Consider the following 16,696-nt stretch of genomic DNA (forward strand, 5'->3'; position numbering starts at 1 on the left):
CATTTTGTGTCCAAAACAATTTAAGTTTTGAAATATGTATTTCAAAGATTTATTTTCTGCCAAATAAGAAAAATTCAAAGAAAGTAGGGGCAAGTGGAACCCAAAGTAAATATTTTAGGTTTTCATTTATTTATTTATAATTGGTACATGACAGAAGGTAATGGGTTCCCCCCTGGATGCTTTGTGATTGGTCAAAAATATAAAATGTTATCCATCAACCCCAACAGCTGAGTAATAATACTGTTCCCTTCCCTTCAAGCCAAAACCCTTGTGCTCTGCTTCTTCTTCCCTCCTCCTTCGTTTCAACAATGGAGGCCCTGCCTCTCTCCAGGTGCCCATCTTCTTCTACTGTAAATTTCTGTAGTGGGTCAGTCTCAGCTCTGGGTTTCTCTGTGCCTGCCTTCAGGACAACCCACCTCACAAGGAAGAAGATGGTCATAAGGGCCTCAATTGCGGTTGAACAAGAAACCCAGAAAACAAAAGTCGCTCTCGTACGGATAGGCACGAGAGGAAGGTGAATGTTATTGCTCTGTTTCCCGCTTTGCTCAATTCCTCTTTCTGGGTTTGCTTTTACATCTCAAAATGTCGCTTTAGTTTTGCTCAACTCCATCAATTATTCATGTTGTTTGTGTTTTAATTTTTATGATTTTTTTTTTTCTGCAAAAGATGGTTCCTCTTTCTGAGGTTATTAACCAACTGGGTTGGTGCAATTTGTTGTGATTTGGGCTTTATTTTCCATATCCAATCATGATTGGGCCAATTTCTAGTAGATTTTTTTCATTTGCATTGCCATTCTAGTTAGCAGATGAAAGGGAAACTATTATCTCATTCTTATTATGAAATATTGGATCTTATGGATCGAAGTCTAGGTGATTTGGTTCTTAATGTTTGACTCATAGTTTCTGTAAAATGATAGCTGCAATTTGGAAAGTAAAATGGAAGGTTGGAAATGACAAATGTGTATAATTTGAAGAAAATACATCCTTGTAAACTTCATATGACAAAGGAAAAAAGGAAGGTTGGTTGGGATGTTAAAACACTTGATAGTGGAAGTTTAGTTGCTATTGCTTTGTCTTATAAAATCTATGGTGCTGGTGATAATGAAAAATGTATAACTTGAATTATTAGGGTTTGGTAGAACTATAGTTTGGTTGTAAAAGCATATTTGAGAGTCTTATTATTAATTCATAATCCTTAGATGATAGAATTGGAACTTGGAAACTTATTCTTGCTACATTTTTATGTAAACTTCACGATAATAAGTAAAAGACTAGATACCAGATCGTTAAGTGTGAAGCCTCACAAAATATCAATACAGCATTTTTCTTAACATTTGAGCAAGTATGAGTCGATTAGTTACCACATCCATTATGTGTAGTGTCATTTCCTCTCTGTTGTCAGAGTTGTGTAGGATTGTAAGAGGGAATGAGGGTAGCATCCTAATAGGGGGAATTCCTACATCTGATTAAGATCTACTTGAACTTTAAAAGATTTACTGTATTCTAATACTTTTTGTCAATTTGGTGTAGACCTTTAGTACACAAGTGTACCATGTACCCTACACATTATGGTGCATGGCCATTTATTAGCTGTGACCTTGATATACAATCTTCCCAACATAGCTTCAGCCTAAATAGTTCTTAAACGTCTAAAATAACTTTCCAGGATGAATCTATGAAGATTTTTCATGTTATAGAACATGAAACATTTTAGATTAAGCAATTCATACATTTTTTAATGCTTCCTTTCTTTTTGAGATGGTCTCTAACTATTTTGTTGAATCATTTTTAGAATCTATCTCCATATTTTCTTTCATGTATTACCTATCAAAATAAAAAATAAAAAAATTCATGTATTATTTTCATATTGTTCTTCTCCCTTTAGGTTCCCTCCAATAGTTGCTTCTCAAATTGGTGACATAGGCTCATCTCTTAAATTATCCACTCATTGAAAGCACTGATTCATGCTTGTTCTGATCATGTGAAAGTGAAACCAAGAGGTCGATAATGCCACCTTGATTGTCACATAAACAGGACACCTAAATTGGGGCATGCATTGGAAGACAGAGCCTATCAAGAAGTTAATAAAAAGAGAACATAAAACAAGAAAATTTATGCTGCATCTTGTCTTATTTATGCTATTATATTGAAGGTTTCCTGTCATGGTCATTGTCAGAGTCTAAGAGACCCTCACGATCTTATCAAATATGTGGTTTTTTTTAAAAAAAATAGTTATATATGTAAGTAAATAGAGAAATGCTTGAGGTTACTTACAAAACTACTTCATTGGCATTTTTGTTTCCTTCCGTCTCAATAGAAAATATAGAACATAAATTGAATGCACTTGGTTACATAATTTATTCCTTAAGATATGAATCTCTCTAAAGAAATAATAATTTCAAACATGTAATGTGTTTCAAACCCTGTTAGTCTTATAGATGAAATGAACCAGTGGAATCTTTACCTTCTAACCTAGATGTAAGCTGAGATGGGAGTCCATCATTATGTATTTAAGTTGGGAGCTGGTGTATGTGATGAGTACGACATTTTAATACAGTTCTTACGAATTTGTAATACACTTTAGCTTAATAATGAGGAGAGATGCACACATATATCTTTATGTCATGTAAGGCTCAATACTGGTTACTGAGATAGCAACCTTAAAGAAAAATGAATTTGAAACAGGGTTATTGGTGCCTGATAAGGTATTTGCAAAAAATAATGCTAAACTAAATGTTTGTTTGGATATACTTCCTGTTTTTTGTTTTTAGAATTGGAAACTTATGTATAAAAGTAGAACATTTTGTACAAAGGATATACATATACCTTATGTTTTTAAAAATCACTTTTAGAAGTTTTAAAATTTGAGGTAGTAAAAATTTTTTATACCTTAATTTCTTTTAAACAGTTTTTAAAATAATTACTTTTTCAATCTAAGTGTCTAAGAGTTCTTGTATCTTATGTAAGCATTACTACTATTTTTTTATTTCAAAAACAGAAAATAAGAAGTGGATCCAAAAGAACACTAAGGGTTCCATTTCTGATATCTGGTCATGTACGTGGCATAGCTAGATTGCAATCTATCCATTGCCCTTTCTTTCCGTATTCATTTATTTTCCCTTTTTTTTTTTTTGGTATTTAAAAGAACTTGATGTGAAATAATGACGCCTGTGTATTTTTCACATGTATTATTATGTTTGATGTGACATTTATCAAGAGTTGCAAAATGAAAAGGCAGAAGACATAAAATTTTATATATATATATATATATATATATATATATATATATATATATATAAGCAGTAAAAGATTGTAGTTATACTTGAACTAGTCTGGAGGAATATTATGATAAGCCATGCCCTAGAAACTTCCTGTGTCCAAAATATTGGTAATCTTATATGAATTTTCTAATCTTGTGCCTGATGTTTTGGATCCCTCTACTTTCTTTTGGTTATTTATATCCTTTCTGTATGTAAGACAGCCCACTAGCACTTGCTCAAGCTTATGAGACTCGAGATAAACTCATGGCAGCACATTCAGAGTTAGCTGAAGAAGGGGCCATTCAGATCGTAGTGATAAAAACAACGGGTGATAAAATACTAACTCAACCACTTGCAGACATAGGTGGGAAGGGCTTGTTTACCAAAGAAATAGACGAGGCACTCTTAAATGGTGATATTGACATTGCTGTCCACTCAATGAAAGATGTTCCTACCTATTTACCAGATAAGACAATTTTACCTTGCAATCTTCCCCGGGAGGATGTCAGAGATGCATTTATTTCCTTAACTGCAGCTTCTCTATCAGAGCTCCCAGCTGGAAGCATTGTTGGCACTGCTTCACTCAGGAGAAAGTCACAACTACTCCATAGATATAAATCACTCAATGTAAGTATTTTGTGTTACGCATTAGGATACATTTTATGGCAGGATTGTGATCAAAGAATTTCTGTAGATATCTTTATGCAGATGTTTAACTAGAGTATGCATAATAATTGAGTGCAGGTTTTTTTCTATATTTTTTCTTGAATTTGTTTGAGAAGGATAGAATTATACACATGGTATCATCTTTGACACGCCTTTCCTGTCCATGATTTAAATAGATCTTGTTCATTAGCATACTAACTCTTCTATGGTGGGTTGCTTAGAATGTATGTGTATTGGTTTATCCACTGCTGTAAACACCAGCCACCACTGCTGCTACCAATGAGCAAGATGCTGGTCTTCCACCATCACCATCACCATCACTGTCATCCCTATTGTGTTTCTGCCACCTCTTCCAATAGCACCAGCAACACTGAATACGACTGCTTCCACCATCTACCACTGTCCCCTGTTACCACCAGAGCCACCACCACCACCATTGTTGTACACCACTATTGTTACCGTCACCACTGTTATGCTGCCTTCCTCACTATCATTGTTGCAATTGCAGCCTCTACATTGCACCACCACTACTTCTGTTTTCATGCCAATGCAACTTAGATGGTACCCTAGAGGTCCAAATCTCTCTGGCTGGAAAAAGAACAAGGCACTGCTTGGACACAAAGACTTACAGTAGGGTTAAGATGCCCTTTTTGGATGCCTTCTACGCCAGCTTATCTCCAAAATTAACACATTGGAACAGCTAACAGAAGCAGCAAAAACTCCACTCCCTTCAACTCCCAATCAAAAGGCTTCCACCTAAAGCCAAGGTTCCAAGAATTCGTCCCAGTCTCTACCTTCCACTAGTCTGTCACCATAGCATCTTTTTGTACCTCTAGATTAAATGAGAGTAGAAAATCCTTTAAATGACTCACTCCACACCATCCATCAGTCCAAAATCTTGGCCACAAAACATTACCTATGGAAAAGGGAGTTCTAGCACGAGAGTTGATCCACTCTCTACCTATGGCTTTGACAAGTATCTAAAGAAATGGTGGTGACAGAACTGAGAATAGGAGTCCTGATAGTAGTGATAGTGGCAACACTGCAACAGTGGTGATGATGGTATTAGTGGTATAGTGATGGATACAGTATAGGAAGTGGTGGTGGTTGCAATAAATATTGTCTTTGCAAATAAAAGATAGAACTGGCTGACCATATTTTTCTTAATTGTAAATGGTTATCCGATTTATGGTCTCTGGTGTTTTCCTTGTTTGGATTGACTGGGGTTCTTCCTTGGATGGGCTAATTGAGTGGCATGATAGTTTTGTGGGTCAAATTAGAAAGGCAGTTGGAAAATGACCCTCTCTATTTATTCTGGACCATTTGGACAGAGAAGAAAAGAAGAATTTTTGACAGAAATGATCGGACTTTGTCAGCCATGAATGATCTTTTCTTAAAGTTATTTCTCTTTTGGATTTTAATTGTTATATCTTGTTGATAATTTAAGCATCGGTTAGTCTATGGTAAATTAGTGGCAGTTTCCTCGTTCTTCTTTGAGCTAGATATGCCTTGTATGCTTCCTGTGCCTGTGCCTTATTAGGGGCCTTTTTAATAAGTTTATTTTTTATTGCCCATAAACCAAGGTCTTTAATCTGATAAATAAAATATAATTTTACTTACCAAGCATCGTTTTTGCAACTTGATTCATTGGATAGTGAGAGAGAAATTATCATGTGTTTGCCCAATGCCCAATAAAGTCCTTATTACTCATTTCGCGACAAGATAGTTCATTTTAAGTTGCATATATATATATATCAAACACTAACTTAGCTTTTTTCCTTGAATCTAACCTCTATACTTCGGCTAAGGGCTTGTCTGGCAGTATTTCTGTTTTTTTATTTATTTATTTATTTATTATTTATTTATCTCCTATTTGGGGCTTGCTTTTTTGGTTATTAATTATTTGATTTTAAAACAGGAAGCTGATCTGGAGTTTTCTGGAAACAGTAAAATGTTTGATAAATAACATTCAACCTATTTTTGTAAGGCCCAAAAAAAAAAAATAACCAAAGCAGATCCTATGATGGTAAGACAAAATCAAGAATTTTTCTTTTCTGTTTTTCCTATTCATCAAATTGCAATAATTTTTTTTTGTTTTAATTAATTCAAGACTAAATCTATGTTTGCTTTAAAGGCCCATTCATTTATCTGATGTTTTTTGTTGCTTTTCTTGCTTCTCCTAATGTAATTTAGTTTTTTGTTTGCATGAGATCATTTTTTTTTTTTTTATTGGCCTTGTTTTCATTTGTTTTGTGTAACATTGAGCATAAAAAACTTGTTTCATCAATATTTATGTTTCTTTACTCGAAAAAGAAAATACAAGAAAAGATGTGCCTTTAATAATTACTGTTTGTTTAGTTTATCTGGCACTCAGTGGTTTCTGCAAGTAATGCTATAGCCTGTAAAAATATGTGGCTAATCATGATCTTGGGAGGCTTTAACTGGTAATCAATAAAGGAAACATTTAAGAGAAAATATTTGATTCTTTTATTTTATGCATGGGTAACCTTTGCAATATGGTACTTCTTCTGGATGAAGAAGAATATGAAGTTGCACAATGCCTGTGTTAGTTCTACTGAGTCTGGTATTGTCTCTATTATTCATCCCAATTGACTTAGCTAAGAGGAAGTTTTTCTTTTTTTTTTTAATAGAGGCATCATGTGTAATGAGATTATTTCATTTCCTTCTGTATCAGAGAGGGCCCCTTAGGGAGTGGGGCTTAATGAAAAAGGCTGAGAGCAGCGAAGAAAGCCTCAGGTTTAGGGCTTCAGCAAAGCATATGGAGACAGCATAGACATGCATGCTTGCATTTAAAATCATCATTCTAAGAACTGTTACTGGAGATACTACCTCCAACGCTTGGTTTCTGTTTTCTGCTCTGCTGTTGCTGCCATGCTTAATTGCATTTTCAGCCATATATCTCCTTATTTTCAGCCATATATCTCCTTAATTGACAATTTATACTGAAGCTATACATTATGGATATTAGTATAGATTTTGATCAATACTTGGTCAACAGAGTCAAACTGAGTGGGTGTCAATGGATCTTTTAGGTACGTTATTCCCATTGGATGGAGTAAAAGTTGATGAACTACAAACTACTAGGTGTTTTCATACAAGTGCTGTTTAACCATTTTTAAGTCATGGTGGAATTGAGGAATTTTCTGTGTATGTACACATCTACCAACAGAGCATTGTATTTGGGGATTTTATTCACAGAAGAAAAAAAAATCCTCTAAATATAAAATTGTACAACACCAAATTTATGATGTATTTCTAATCTGTGTAACTGATGCATTAGTAATTCGGCAAGTCTGCAATCAATGTACAATGTACACCTTCTACTTGTTTGGATATTGTTGTTTTTTGAAGCCTTAGTGATGGCAAAGATCCGTTGCTTCAAGATGCAAAGAATCTGCTTTGTTTAGATTTCTGATAGAGGAATAGCAGGCTTAAAACAATTTTCCAGTACTTCTATATTTAGATTTTTGTTTGCAGGCAGTTAGGTTCATATAAAGAAACAAAGCTTAATTCTTGATATTCTTATAGTTTAGCAGGCGGCCGGCCATGCATGTAGATGACTTTGATTCTCCAAGCAGTCCTTATTGTTGGTTATTTTTATTTATCTTGTAGGCTATTTTTCCTTTGTCTTAGGTGGTTTGATGTTGGGATCAGTGACATCTTTCTGTTGCTTATTGTTCTTTCTTTTGGCATTTTGTTTGCCAGGTGCTGGAAAACTTCCGGGGCAATGTCCAGACACGGTTGAGGAAACTCAATGAAGGAGTGGTCCAAGCAACATTATTGGCATTAGCTGGCCTCAAGCGGCTAAATATGACAGAAAATGTGACTTCTATTCTTTCAATTGATGAGATGCTTCCAGCTGTTGCTCAGGGGGCAATAGGAATCGCCTGCCGAAGTAATGATGATAAGATGGTGAGTCTCACTTTGTCAGATGTGTGAGTTACATTCACCAACCTGCATGTCTAATCTCAAGATTGATCATGAGGTGTTGTCGGAATCCCATGACATTATGGCAGCTCTTGTTAGCTGCAACATAGATATCTGGTTTGTCTTTATTACTTTATTAACAGGGGTTTTGCTCTGGTAGCTTATTTGCAGTGTGTTTGCATATATGTTTTATATCCGTACATGATGTACATTATGGTGAGCTTTGATCCCAAATTGATTGGTTAGATTAAGTTATTGATCTTCTACATTAGGTTTTCTGTGTTAGTGAAAGGAATCCCTAATGGATTTGTGATGAGCTTAAGGGGTTTGAGGTTGGATGATCCTCTCTCCCTGTTTGTTTATTTTTGTAATAGAAGCCTCTAAGGGGTTTCATTTTTAACACTGTAGGTGAGTTTATTAGTGGTTGCAAGAGAGGGGGAGAGAGTGGAGGTTGGTCTCACTTTTTTTTTTTGCTGATGATCCCCTCCTATTTTATGAGATAGATTGTGATTTCTTGTTGTTCTTGGAGTGGGTTCTTCACTGTTTCGAGTTAGTGTCTGGTCCTTACAGTTAATTTGGAGAAAAGTGAGCCCATTTCAATAGGGGTAGTGGCAGATGCGGATTCTTTTGCTTCAATTCTTGCCAGTAGGTGGGGAGTTTGTCCGCCATTGGGTTTATTGTTGGGAACTCCATTTGTTTGAGTTAATTTTTTCTTTGTCCCTTGGTGCTTTTTGCATACTTCCTCTCTATACTTGAGTTGCACTCCCTTTTTGCTAGGTGCCTATTAACTATATAACTACTACTACTACTATTCTGCTTATCTTTATTTAGCACTCAATTTTTTCTCTTCTCGCAATTTAAAATGTGCACATGCATGGTGTTTTCCATTTAGTCCAGAAGAAACTTTTCACAAGATCCCAAGTACATTTTACAAATACTAGCATCAAAGGGAATCGAACTTGCTAACGCAAACATGCTTTTCACACTTCCATACCTTGCATTTTTTGAAAGTTGACCATCTAGAAAATCATATATCTTTATTATATGCTGGCAGCAATTGTTCTGCTGCTTCTGCAAGATCTTCTGAACTTTTAAGGCTTATGCTATTGTTATTTTTCTGGATTTTTTTGTTTACAGGCTAATTATTTGGCATCATTGAATCATGAGGTTACCAGATTAGCTGTTGCATGCGAGAGGGCCTTTCTTGAGACCTTGGATGGTTCTTGCCGGACTCCTATTGCAGGATATGCTTCTCACGATGAGGATGGGAATTGCATTTTTAAAGGGCTGGTGGCTTCCCCTGATGGAACCAAAGGTGAAAATATCCTCACTTAGAAAATATAACTTTCTTTGTTTATCTCTTATGCTCCATAATCGCAATAATTTGTCTTTAACATTGCTTTTGTTCCCTGTCTCCTTATTTCAGTACTTGAAACATCTAGGAAGGGCCCATATGCACTTGAAGATATGATTAAGATGGGAAAGGATGCTGGCGAGGAACTTCTTTCACGGGCGGGTCCTGGTTTTTTTGATTGTTGAGTAACATATTAATAGAGTTAGAGTCAAGAAAAAATGAGGCTTCATGCTCAAATCTTGGGGTTTGCATCCAATTAGTTCTGTCATCCTTGTGCTGTTGTTTGTGGTAGCTATAATGGGAATAATTGTGTCTTTCATTGTAAACTAAAACATTGATTATTTACATGAGGATTAGATTGTTGTCTTTCTGAGCAAATGAAAAAGCCAATTTTTGGTCTCTCTCTCTCTCTCTCTCTCCCCAATACTGCTTGTGGAAAAATGAAATCACACTCTAGATTGCATGTAGGAGGTTCAGGATGGAACACAGTTATAATGCAGATAAATTAACCATAGCAAATTTTGGAAAGAATTGGATGCATTTAATTGGAATGTAGTTGTTTCACATTGCTGGGTTTCATATCCTATGATCAGTAGCAAGTATCAATCTTTTGCCCTCCTGAACACAGCATGGATTGCACAGGTCAGATTCATCTTCTCCTATCCTGCATAAGATGGTTGGTCCTCTTCCTGTTCCTCACTATTTACAATGGAAACAGAAGGTATGCTACTTTCATTCTGATCATATTCTTGTTGTTTGAATTCTTCTGTCTGGATCGTGAATTGAGGTTGACTGTTCAGTGGTAAACCTATTTCAGATGGAACTGAGCAGCACTTTGATTCCTCTCTTGTGGTCGGCGTTCAGTGTTTGGGTATGTATTTTTTGCCCTCTGATTGCGCTACTGGCTGTATTGAAAGCATTATAAGCAATTGTTCATATTTATGAAGCCAAACCGTCATCTATTCATCTATTACTTTGAATTTCTAATAGCCGAGTTGCTTTGGAAAAGGAATGAAAAAAAGTTGAGTCATCATCATTGATAAAGCTGAATGCCTTGCTAAAGACACTGTTCTGATGTGACATCTAATTTCTTTCCTAATCATGTCAATTATTTCTTTATAGCTCACTCATTTTTTTCTTTGGATTAGGGGATGAAGAAGTTAGTTTGCTCGTAGAGAGAGAGAGGATGAAGATGTTAGTTTGCTGATTGAGAGAGTGAGAGAGAGGGGAGCGTGGGGGAGGAGAGGCTGTTGTGGTTTTCAAAATAAAACATTGCTGAAAAGTTCCAACTTGGTGGCGAAATCATGGAAACCTAGCAACAATTTGATACGATGAGAGATGAGAGGTGGCAGGTGCTGTTTTGCAGTGGGGTCCAAGTCGTTTGAAATCTTAGTAGAGGTGTTTGGAGGGAAACTGAAAGGGAAAATCTTGGAGAGATGCAGAGGTGTGTTATGGTGGATCAGGTTTGGGGAAAGGAGTTTGTGTTGTTTGTTGGAAGGTGTGGAAGCTTGTTGTAGGGGTGAGGATGAAAAGTTGTGCAACAAAGGTTGGGTGGAAGATGGGAGGGAGTTCAGGCTGGAACTACGCTCAAATGGGGCAGGGAGACTCATTCTTTGCTCGGTTTGCTCTGTGGGGACTAAAAGGTTCACTTTGAGTTTCCCTGAAGGAAGAAGTCTCCCTGGGGGATGGTCTATCCTGGCCGAGAAGCTTCGCTTTCTCGGAGCAGTTTCCTCAAAGGAAATGAAGCTTCCATCCCCAACTGCCTCAAGGTCTTTGGAGATAGGTAGTAGTTCTGTGAATCCACTGAAGGGGTCTATTGTAGACTTGGTTAAGAAAGAGCATGGTTTGGTGAATGAAGCAGTCTGGATTCAGATTGGGGAGGAGGAGGTTCAGCCCAGGATGGAGCATTTGAGTAGCTGTCTAGTAGGGAGATGGGGAGATTTTCTAGACCCAACTCCAGATTTGCTTGCGTTGAGGAGTTGGGTAGGTCCATAATTGGTCTCTGAGAGGGGGAGTAAGGATTTTCTTGCTAGGGGGTGCCCTACTCTTGTTCGAGTTTGAGGATGGCTCTGATGCAGAAATGGTGTTGTCAAGGGGTGTAAGAAGGTTTAAGGGAACGGTTTTGCATTTGGATAGGTGGACCCCGGAGGTAGGGTGTTGTCGGAAAGGTGAGCACGCCAAGGAAGTGTGGGTGAGAGTGGTGGGGCTTCCTCTGCACTTGTGGGGTCCGGAGGTGTTAAAAAAGATTGGGGATAGTTGCGGGGGTTTTGTTGCAGTGGATGAAGACACAGCTCATCTCCGACACTTGCCATGGGCAAGAGTTTTAGTGAGGTTGGATGGGAGAAGGATGCCTGGGATGTTGAAGGTGGTGGTGGGAAGTACCACCATGGTTTTCTACTGAGGTTTCGAGTTGTGGGTTTTCTGGTCTAGAGGTTAGGGGTGAAGTTACGGGAGAGACACGCGCTGTTGAGAGCGTGAGGGTGCAGGTTCCGCTGCAGCAGTTGAAGGCAGATGCCGTGTCGCCTTGTGATGGGGCCCATGGGGGGTCAGAGGGAAAAGGTTTGGTAGTAGTTGATGGTTCTGAAAAGGCTATGGTAGGCAGTGGGCTGCAGAAAGCTGTAGAGGGTAATGGTGATGGGAAGCAAGCTAATTGCAAAGGGCGCCGCGTGGGTGGGGTGTCTTGTAAGGGAACCCTAAGTGGGGCTGCTGGTGGGCTGAAAAAAGTGGGCTTTCAGGGTTTGAAAGAGGCCCAAGTGCAAGGATTCTCAGGTAAAGCGGCCCATCTTTGTAGTGGCCCATTGGAAGGGTCAAAAGTTTTAAAGTCTAAGGAGGCCTGTCGTGTGGGTCATCTTGCCATGAAGGCCCATAAACTTCCTGTTCTTTGTGTGGCCCAAGGTGGAGGTGAGGGCTCTGTTAACGTGCACTACAGTTCTGATTCTAAGAATAGCCCATCGGAGGAGCCGACTCTTTTGGGGGCTTCTTTCTCCTCTAGAGGGCACTATTTCCAGAATCGTAAGCTCTCCCCGCCGGTGGAACTTCACACAAGCACCGACATGGCCCTTATGGAAGAAGCGGCGAGACATCCTGGTTCTTTTTCTTTCTCTGTTTCTTCCTTGGGGACACGAGCAGCTTCTTCTCCTTCTTTTTGTGGGACTGGTCTTGGTTCGGAGGGATGTGGGGTGGTTTTTGCTGTTGATTCTCTGGGAGAGGATAACAGTCCCCTAAGGATGGTTTCGGAAAACGACTCTTCGTTGGAGTTTGAAGAGGCTGGGGTGATCCCGATTGAAGTTGCAGTGGGTGAGAAGGATAAGGAAGAGGGGTCATGTCTTGGCTTGGTTTCAAGGGAAAAGGTGCCTATGGAGAATTGGTCCTCAAGCAACCTGGAAGCTTTCAGCGACTGGTTGGGCATGCCGACAGTGGACTTCGAGGCTGAGATCTTGGCGCTCCTCAGGAAAATGGAGGCTAGGAAAGAGGTAAGGGAGCGAGAGGATGGGAAGAGAAAGAATTCTTCTTCAAAATCTGAAAGGGAATTAAAGAAACTGGGGTGTTTTATGCCAGGGATCAGAAGGTAAACGATGAGGGTTTGGATAGGGAGAGTGGGAAATCACAGCAGTGGGTGGGTAGAAGATGCATTTTTTTTCATCTTTTTGGATTTTTAGATGGGCTTCTGCTATGTTTGGGTCACAGCAACCAGTTTGATCGGCAGGCCTACAAGAAGGTCGCGTCTGGGGTATTTTTGTTTTTGGCTGACCGGAAGGCGCTCTTTGTATAATTTGATGCCCCTCTTTCAAGCGCTTTTAATTTAATCACTCTTTTTACCTATTAAAAAAAATGTAATTTTACTGTGCCTTCCCTTTTGGTGAGTTATTTAATTTGTCTAGTTTGTACGGATGGGCACATGTAGAAATAGGCATTGGCAGGAATTAATGTATGCAAAACTTTATTGTGCCTTTCGATTGCTTGACCTAAAAGGAAGAAAGAATGATCCGTGTGGGAAAGAACTTCCATAATTAGACTTACGAGATGGTTGAAAAATCATAACTTAATGACAACACGTGGATGAAAAGTGTGTTAATGTATAATAAGTTCACATCTAATTTAGTTGTATGAGGTTGAAAGTTGGCTAAAAAACAAATGTTTACCAAGTGTAGACTTACCTTATTTAGATTTTGTGACTGGTAGAGATGGGGATGACTTTAAGGTAGCAGCCAATAGTTTGTAAAGATGGTTGTCTGGATAGCAAGAAACCGTAAGGCTGGCAATTCATGTTGATGGGATGAACAGCGGGTTAAAGTTTTAAGCATTCTATTACATAACTCAATCTAAACCTAACACAAATAATGATGGTATCAAAAATATAAATTCAAGTACTATCTAATTATTAAAAGGGTAACATGTTATAGAACTCATTTAACACATTTAATAATTAGATCATCATATTTAACTATAAGATTGAGTTGGATCTTGCGAACATCGATATGATTATCGTCTCAATCAAACTTGTTTATAATAAATGAGTTAATTCGGGTTAAATTCATGTTATGTAGGTTGATAAAAAAAATTATTTATTTATTAAACGCATATTGATACGAAGTTGATTCAAATCTATTTATATTTAACTCAAACTCACGAACAATATGTTAGGTTTGTGTCATCTTGACGAATCATATTAAACTTTATCAGTTCTACTGCGAAAATCGTGTATATGTTGATTGAAATGTTTTTACGATAACTTGGGAAGGAAGGGATGTCCAGATTCATTTAGGTTTGACATGAAAGTGAGGCAGTGGATAAGCAAAACCTTGAAGATGAAAGATTGCTAAATAAGTGATGACTTGTGCAGTAGGACTATTGCAGACATAGTTGAGGAACAGAGGAAGATTTCATGAACCACTGTGAAAGTGAAACCCACATGCTTCTGAACCTTCGAATCATCGTCGCTGTTGTTGTTACTGCCGTGTCGCGACTGTCCCCGACTCGGCCCTCTCTGTTTTCATATTGGACTTAAAGAAGTAAGTCTTGTTGCCTTGTCTTAAGTTATAATTTCCTAGTTACAATACGAAGTATGATTTGATTACACCTAGCTTCGTGTTCAAAACTATACCTAAACATTACGAAAAGTTAAAAACTCATACGAGCACGTATAGTAACAACACATTTGATCCAAAACACCTACCCTTATGTTGTTCCCCCTCAACCCCACCCCCCATATACACTTACTAAAGGAATTGATACAAACCATGATTGGTTATCCTACGAAAAATTCCAAAGAAAAATAAATATAATTAAAATAATTTAAAAACTTGTATATTTTTAAATTATTTAATTTTTATATTGACGAATTAAAATAAATAAAATGAATTTGAAATTATAAATAAAAATAATTTATCAATTTTAACTTTATTTTTTATTTTTCTTCATTTTTTCTTTCCTTCTATCTTTCATCTTTATTTTCTTTCTTTTGCATTTTTCCTTAAATTTTTCGAAAACAAATTATAGCCTTAATGATATTATTAATTAAAATGTTAAAAAATACAATCTTTTATTTTAAATGATTCATTATTTATTTAAATAATTTTCTTTTACCATTTCTTTACACTTTTTTTTTTGTCATTTTTTTATACCATTAAGACTTAAATTTTACATTCCTCTTTGTAAAATATAAAAGAAAAAAAAAATTATGAATACATTTATTTGAATTAAATTAAAATAGAAAAATTAAAAATTTTAAAAACAAAAAATTAAATTAAAATAGTAATAGTTAAATTTTAAGTAATACAATTATTTATTTAATTAAATATTAAATTTCATTTCCCAATAAAAGAAAATAATTAAATTTTATGACTTTAAGTAACTTTTGAGAAGTTAAAAGCTTTTTTTTAAGTTTAATAACATCTTAAAGTTATGTCTTAAAAAAGAACTAATATGAAAGTTAAGAAAATATTACTTCTTGTAAAAGCTTTATTTTGACTTATGTAAGGAGTTATTTTATATTTAATAAATACTTTTATATGACATCAATATTATCTTTCAAAAATTGTTACCGTGACTTTAACTTCAACTTTTCATTAAAATGGTATTCAAATAGAGTTTTGAATTTTGTAAATCTAAATACTTAAAATTATTTTAACTTAAATTATTGAGTAATATTAAATCAATAAGTTGGTTTATCACAATTAATTTTAATTTTAAGTTATAATATGTAATTTATCAAATATATTTAATATGCTTAAAAACTTAATTTAAATAATTTTAATTTATAAAACATCCTCTAAATAATGCATCAATAATAAATACAAAATATGCTTACTCTACGAGATGGTGTAATAATGGTAAAAAACAACAAATTCTATAATTTAGAGATTGAACATTAGCTTAAAAATTAATCATAAGTTGTTAAAATAAGGACAATATTCCTAGGTTATCAAGGTTTATTTTGATTATGTTTGGTAGTTGAGAAATGCTACAAAAATAATTATTAATTTTAAATTTATTTTTTTATTTAATTTTCATTTTTTTTCTTGTATTTTTTTTTCCAAACCTTTTAGAAACTAGACAAAGCCTTTTGGATTTTTTTTTTCACAAATATAATAATTTATTTTCCCACAACCATTATTTTATAGAGTATTATTAAAAAAGGAAAAAAAACCCCACGATCCCGTAGGAATGAGTTTAAAGTTTTTAGGTGTAGTAGTCTAGCGTCGACCGCAAGGGTTAGGTTGGGCTGTTAGGTGGAAGGCAGTTGACCGCCGCATTAACTAAAAAATTGGTTGTAGCTGTTGGTATTCTGGGTCAGTTAACCAATCAGGACCCCCAATTACCCACAAGTTTTAAATTACATATCTCGCGAAACACCTGGTTGTAGCACTGGACACGTGGGCTTCTCTGTCTGTCCACGCCATTTGAGATCACTTATTTATTAATTCTCGAATTACCCAAAAATCCACATATTTTTTGGTGACGAGTTTGACCAAACTCGTAATGAATTAAACGTGCCCAAAATTTGGAGGGAGGAGTCGTAGTCTTATCAACACCCAATTAACATGGGTTGTTTTATTAGCCAATTGATCGGAGGTTGTTTGTTTGGTAATGGAATAATATTACTAACCCCTTAATAATTTAGTCTAATCAACCAATTATGTTGAAGAAGATTGTTATGAAATTGCTATTTGTTTTACAAAATTAAAGTTTTGTTTCAATTGTCTTTTAACTGTCAATTATCGAGCTTATAATTTTACTTGTTAGAAGTATATAGTGAATTTTAGATATTTGGATGATAGTATAAATATATGACATTTATTTGATGATGATTTTAAAAAATATTTTTAATTTTTTTAATATTTAAATTTTTATCAATAAGTAATAAAAAAAATTAAAATCGATTTTTAGAATCACGGATATCAATAAATGAGATAAAAATGCATAAAGAAATTAAAATATTAATGACTTAAATTGATTTAAGTGTTAAA

General features: G+C 35.8%; 2 protein-coding genes across 2 annotated transcripts; both read left to right on the forward strand.

Annotated features, from left to right (window-relative positions):
• The first annotated feature begins 229 nt into the window (after window positions 1–229).
• Window positions 230–9,626, forward strand: LOC117912764 (porphobilinogen deaminase, chloroplastic). The gene is made up of 5 exons (XM_034827463.1): window positions 230–514; window positions 3,481–3,886; window positions 7,652–7,858; window positions 9,011–9,188; window positions 9,300–9,626. The coding sequence occupies exons 1-5, from the start codon at window positions 309–311 to the stop codon at window positions 9,410–9,412; spliced, it is 1,110 nt and encodes a 369-aa protein (XP_034683354.1). The 5' UTR covers window positions 230–308; the 3' UTR covers window positions 9,413–9,626.
• Window positions 9,627–9,719: 93 nt separating this feature from the next.
• Window positions 9,720–13,097, forward strand: LOC117912765. The gene is made up of 3 exons (XM_034827465.1): window positions 9,720–9,948; window positions 10,045–10,098; window positions 10,376–13,097. The coding sequence occupies exon 3, from the start codon at window positions 11,819–11,821 to the stop codon at window positions 12,797–12,799; it is 981 nt and encodes a 326-aa protein (XP_034683356.1). The 5' UTR covers window positions 9,720–9,948; window positions 10,045–10,098; window positions 10,376–11,818; the 3' UTR covers window positions 12,800–13,097.
• The last annotated feature ends 3,599 nt before the right edge of the window (window positions 13,098–16,696 follow it).

The sequence above is a fragment of the Vitis riparia genome, chromosome 4, assembly GCF_004353265.1.
Source record: "Vitis riparia cultivar Riparia Gloire de Montpellier isolate 1030 chromosome 4, EGFV_Vit.rip_1.0, whole genome shotgun sequence".
In the NCBI taxonomy this organism is placed as follows: Eukaryota; Viridiplantae; Streptophyta; class Magnoliopsida; order Vitales; family Vitaceae; genus Vitis; species Vitis riparia.

Coding starts and splice junctions, on each gene's coding strand:
- LOC117912764 (XM_034827463.1), top strand. CDS start 309: ATGGAGGCCCTGCCTCTCTCCAGGTGCCCATCTTCTTCTACTGTAAAT. Junction 3,887..7,651: donor ATAGATATAAATCACTCAAT/GTAAGTATTTTG, acceptor TTTGTTTGCCAG/GTGCTGGAAAACTTCCGGGG. Junction 9,189..9,299: donor TTCCCCTGATGGAACCAAAG/GTGAAAATATCC, acceptor TCCTTATTTCAG/TACTTGAAACATCTAGGAAG.
- LOC117912765 (XM_034827465.1), top strand. CDS start 11,819: ATGGTAGGCAGTGGGCTGCAGAAAGCTGTAGAGGGTAATGGTGATGGG.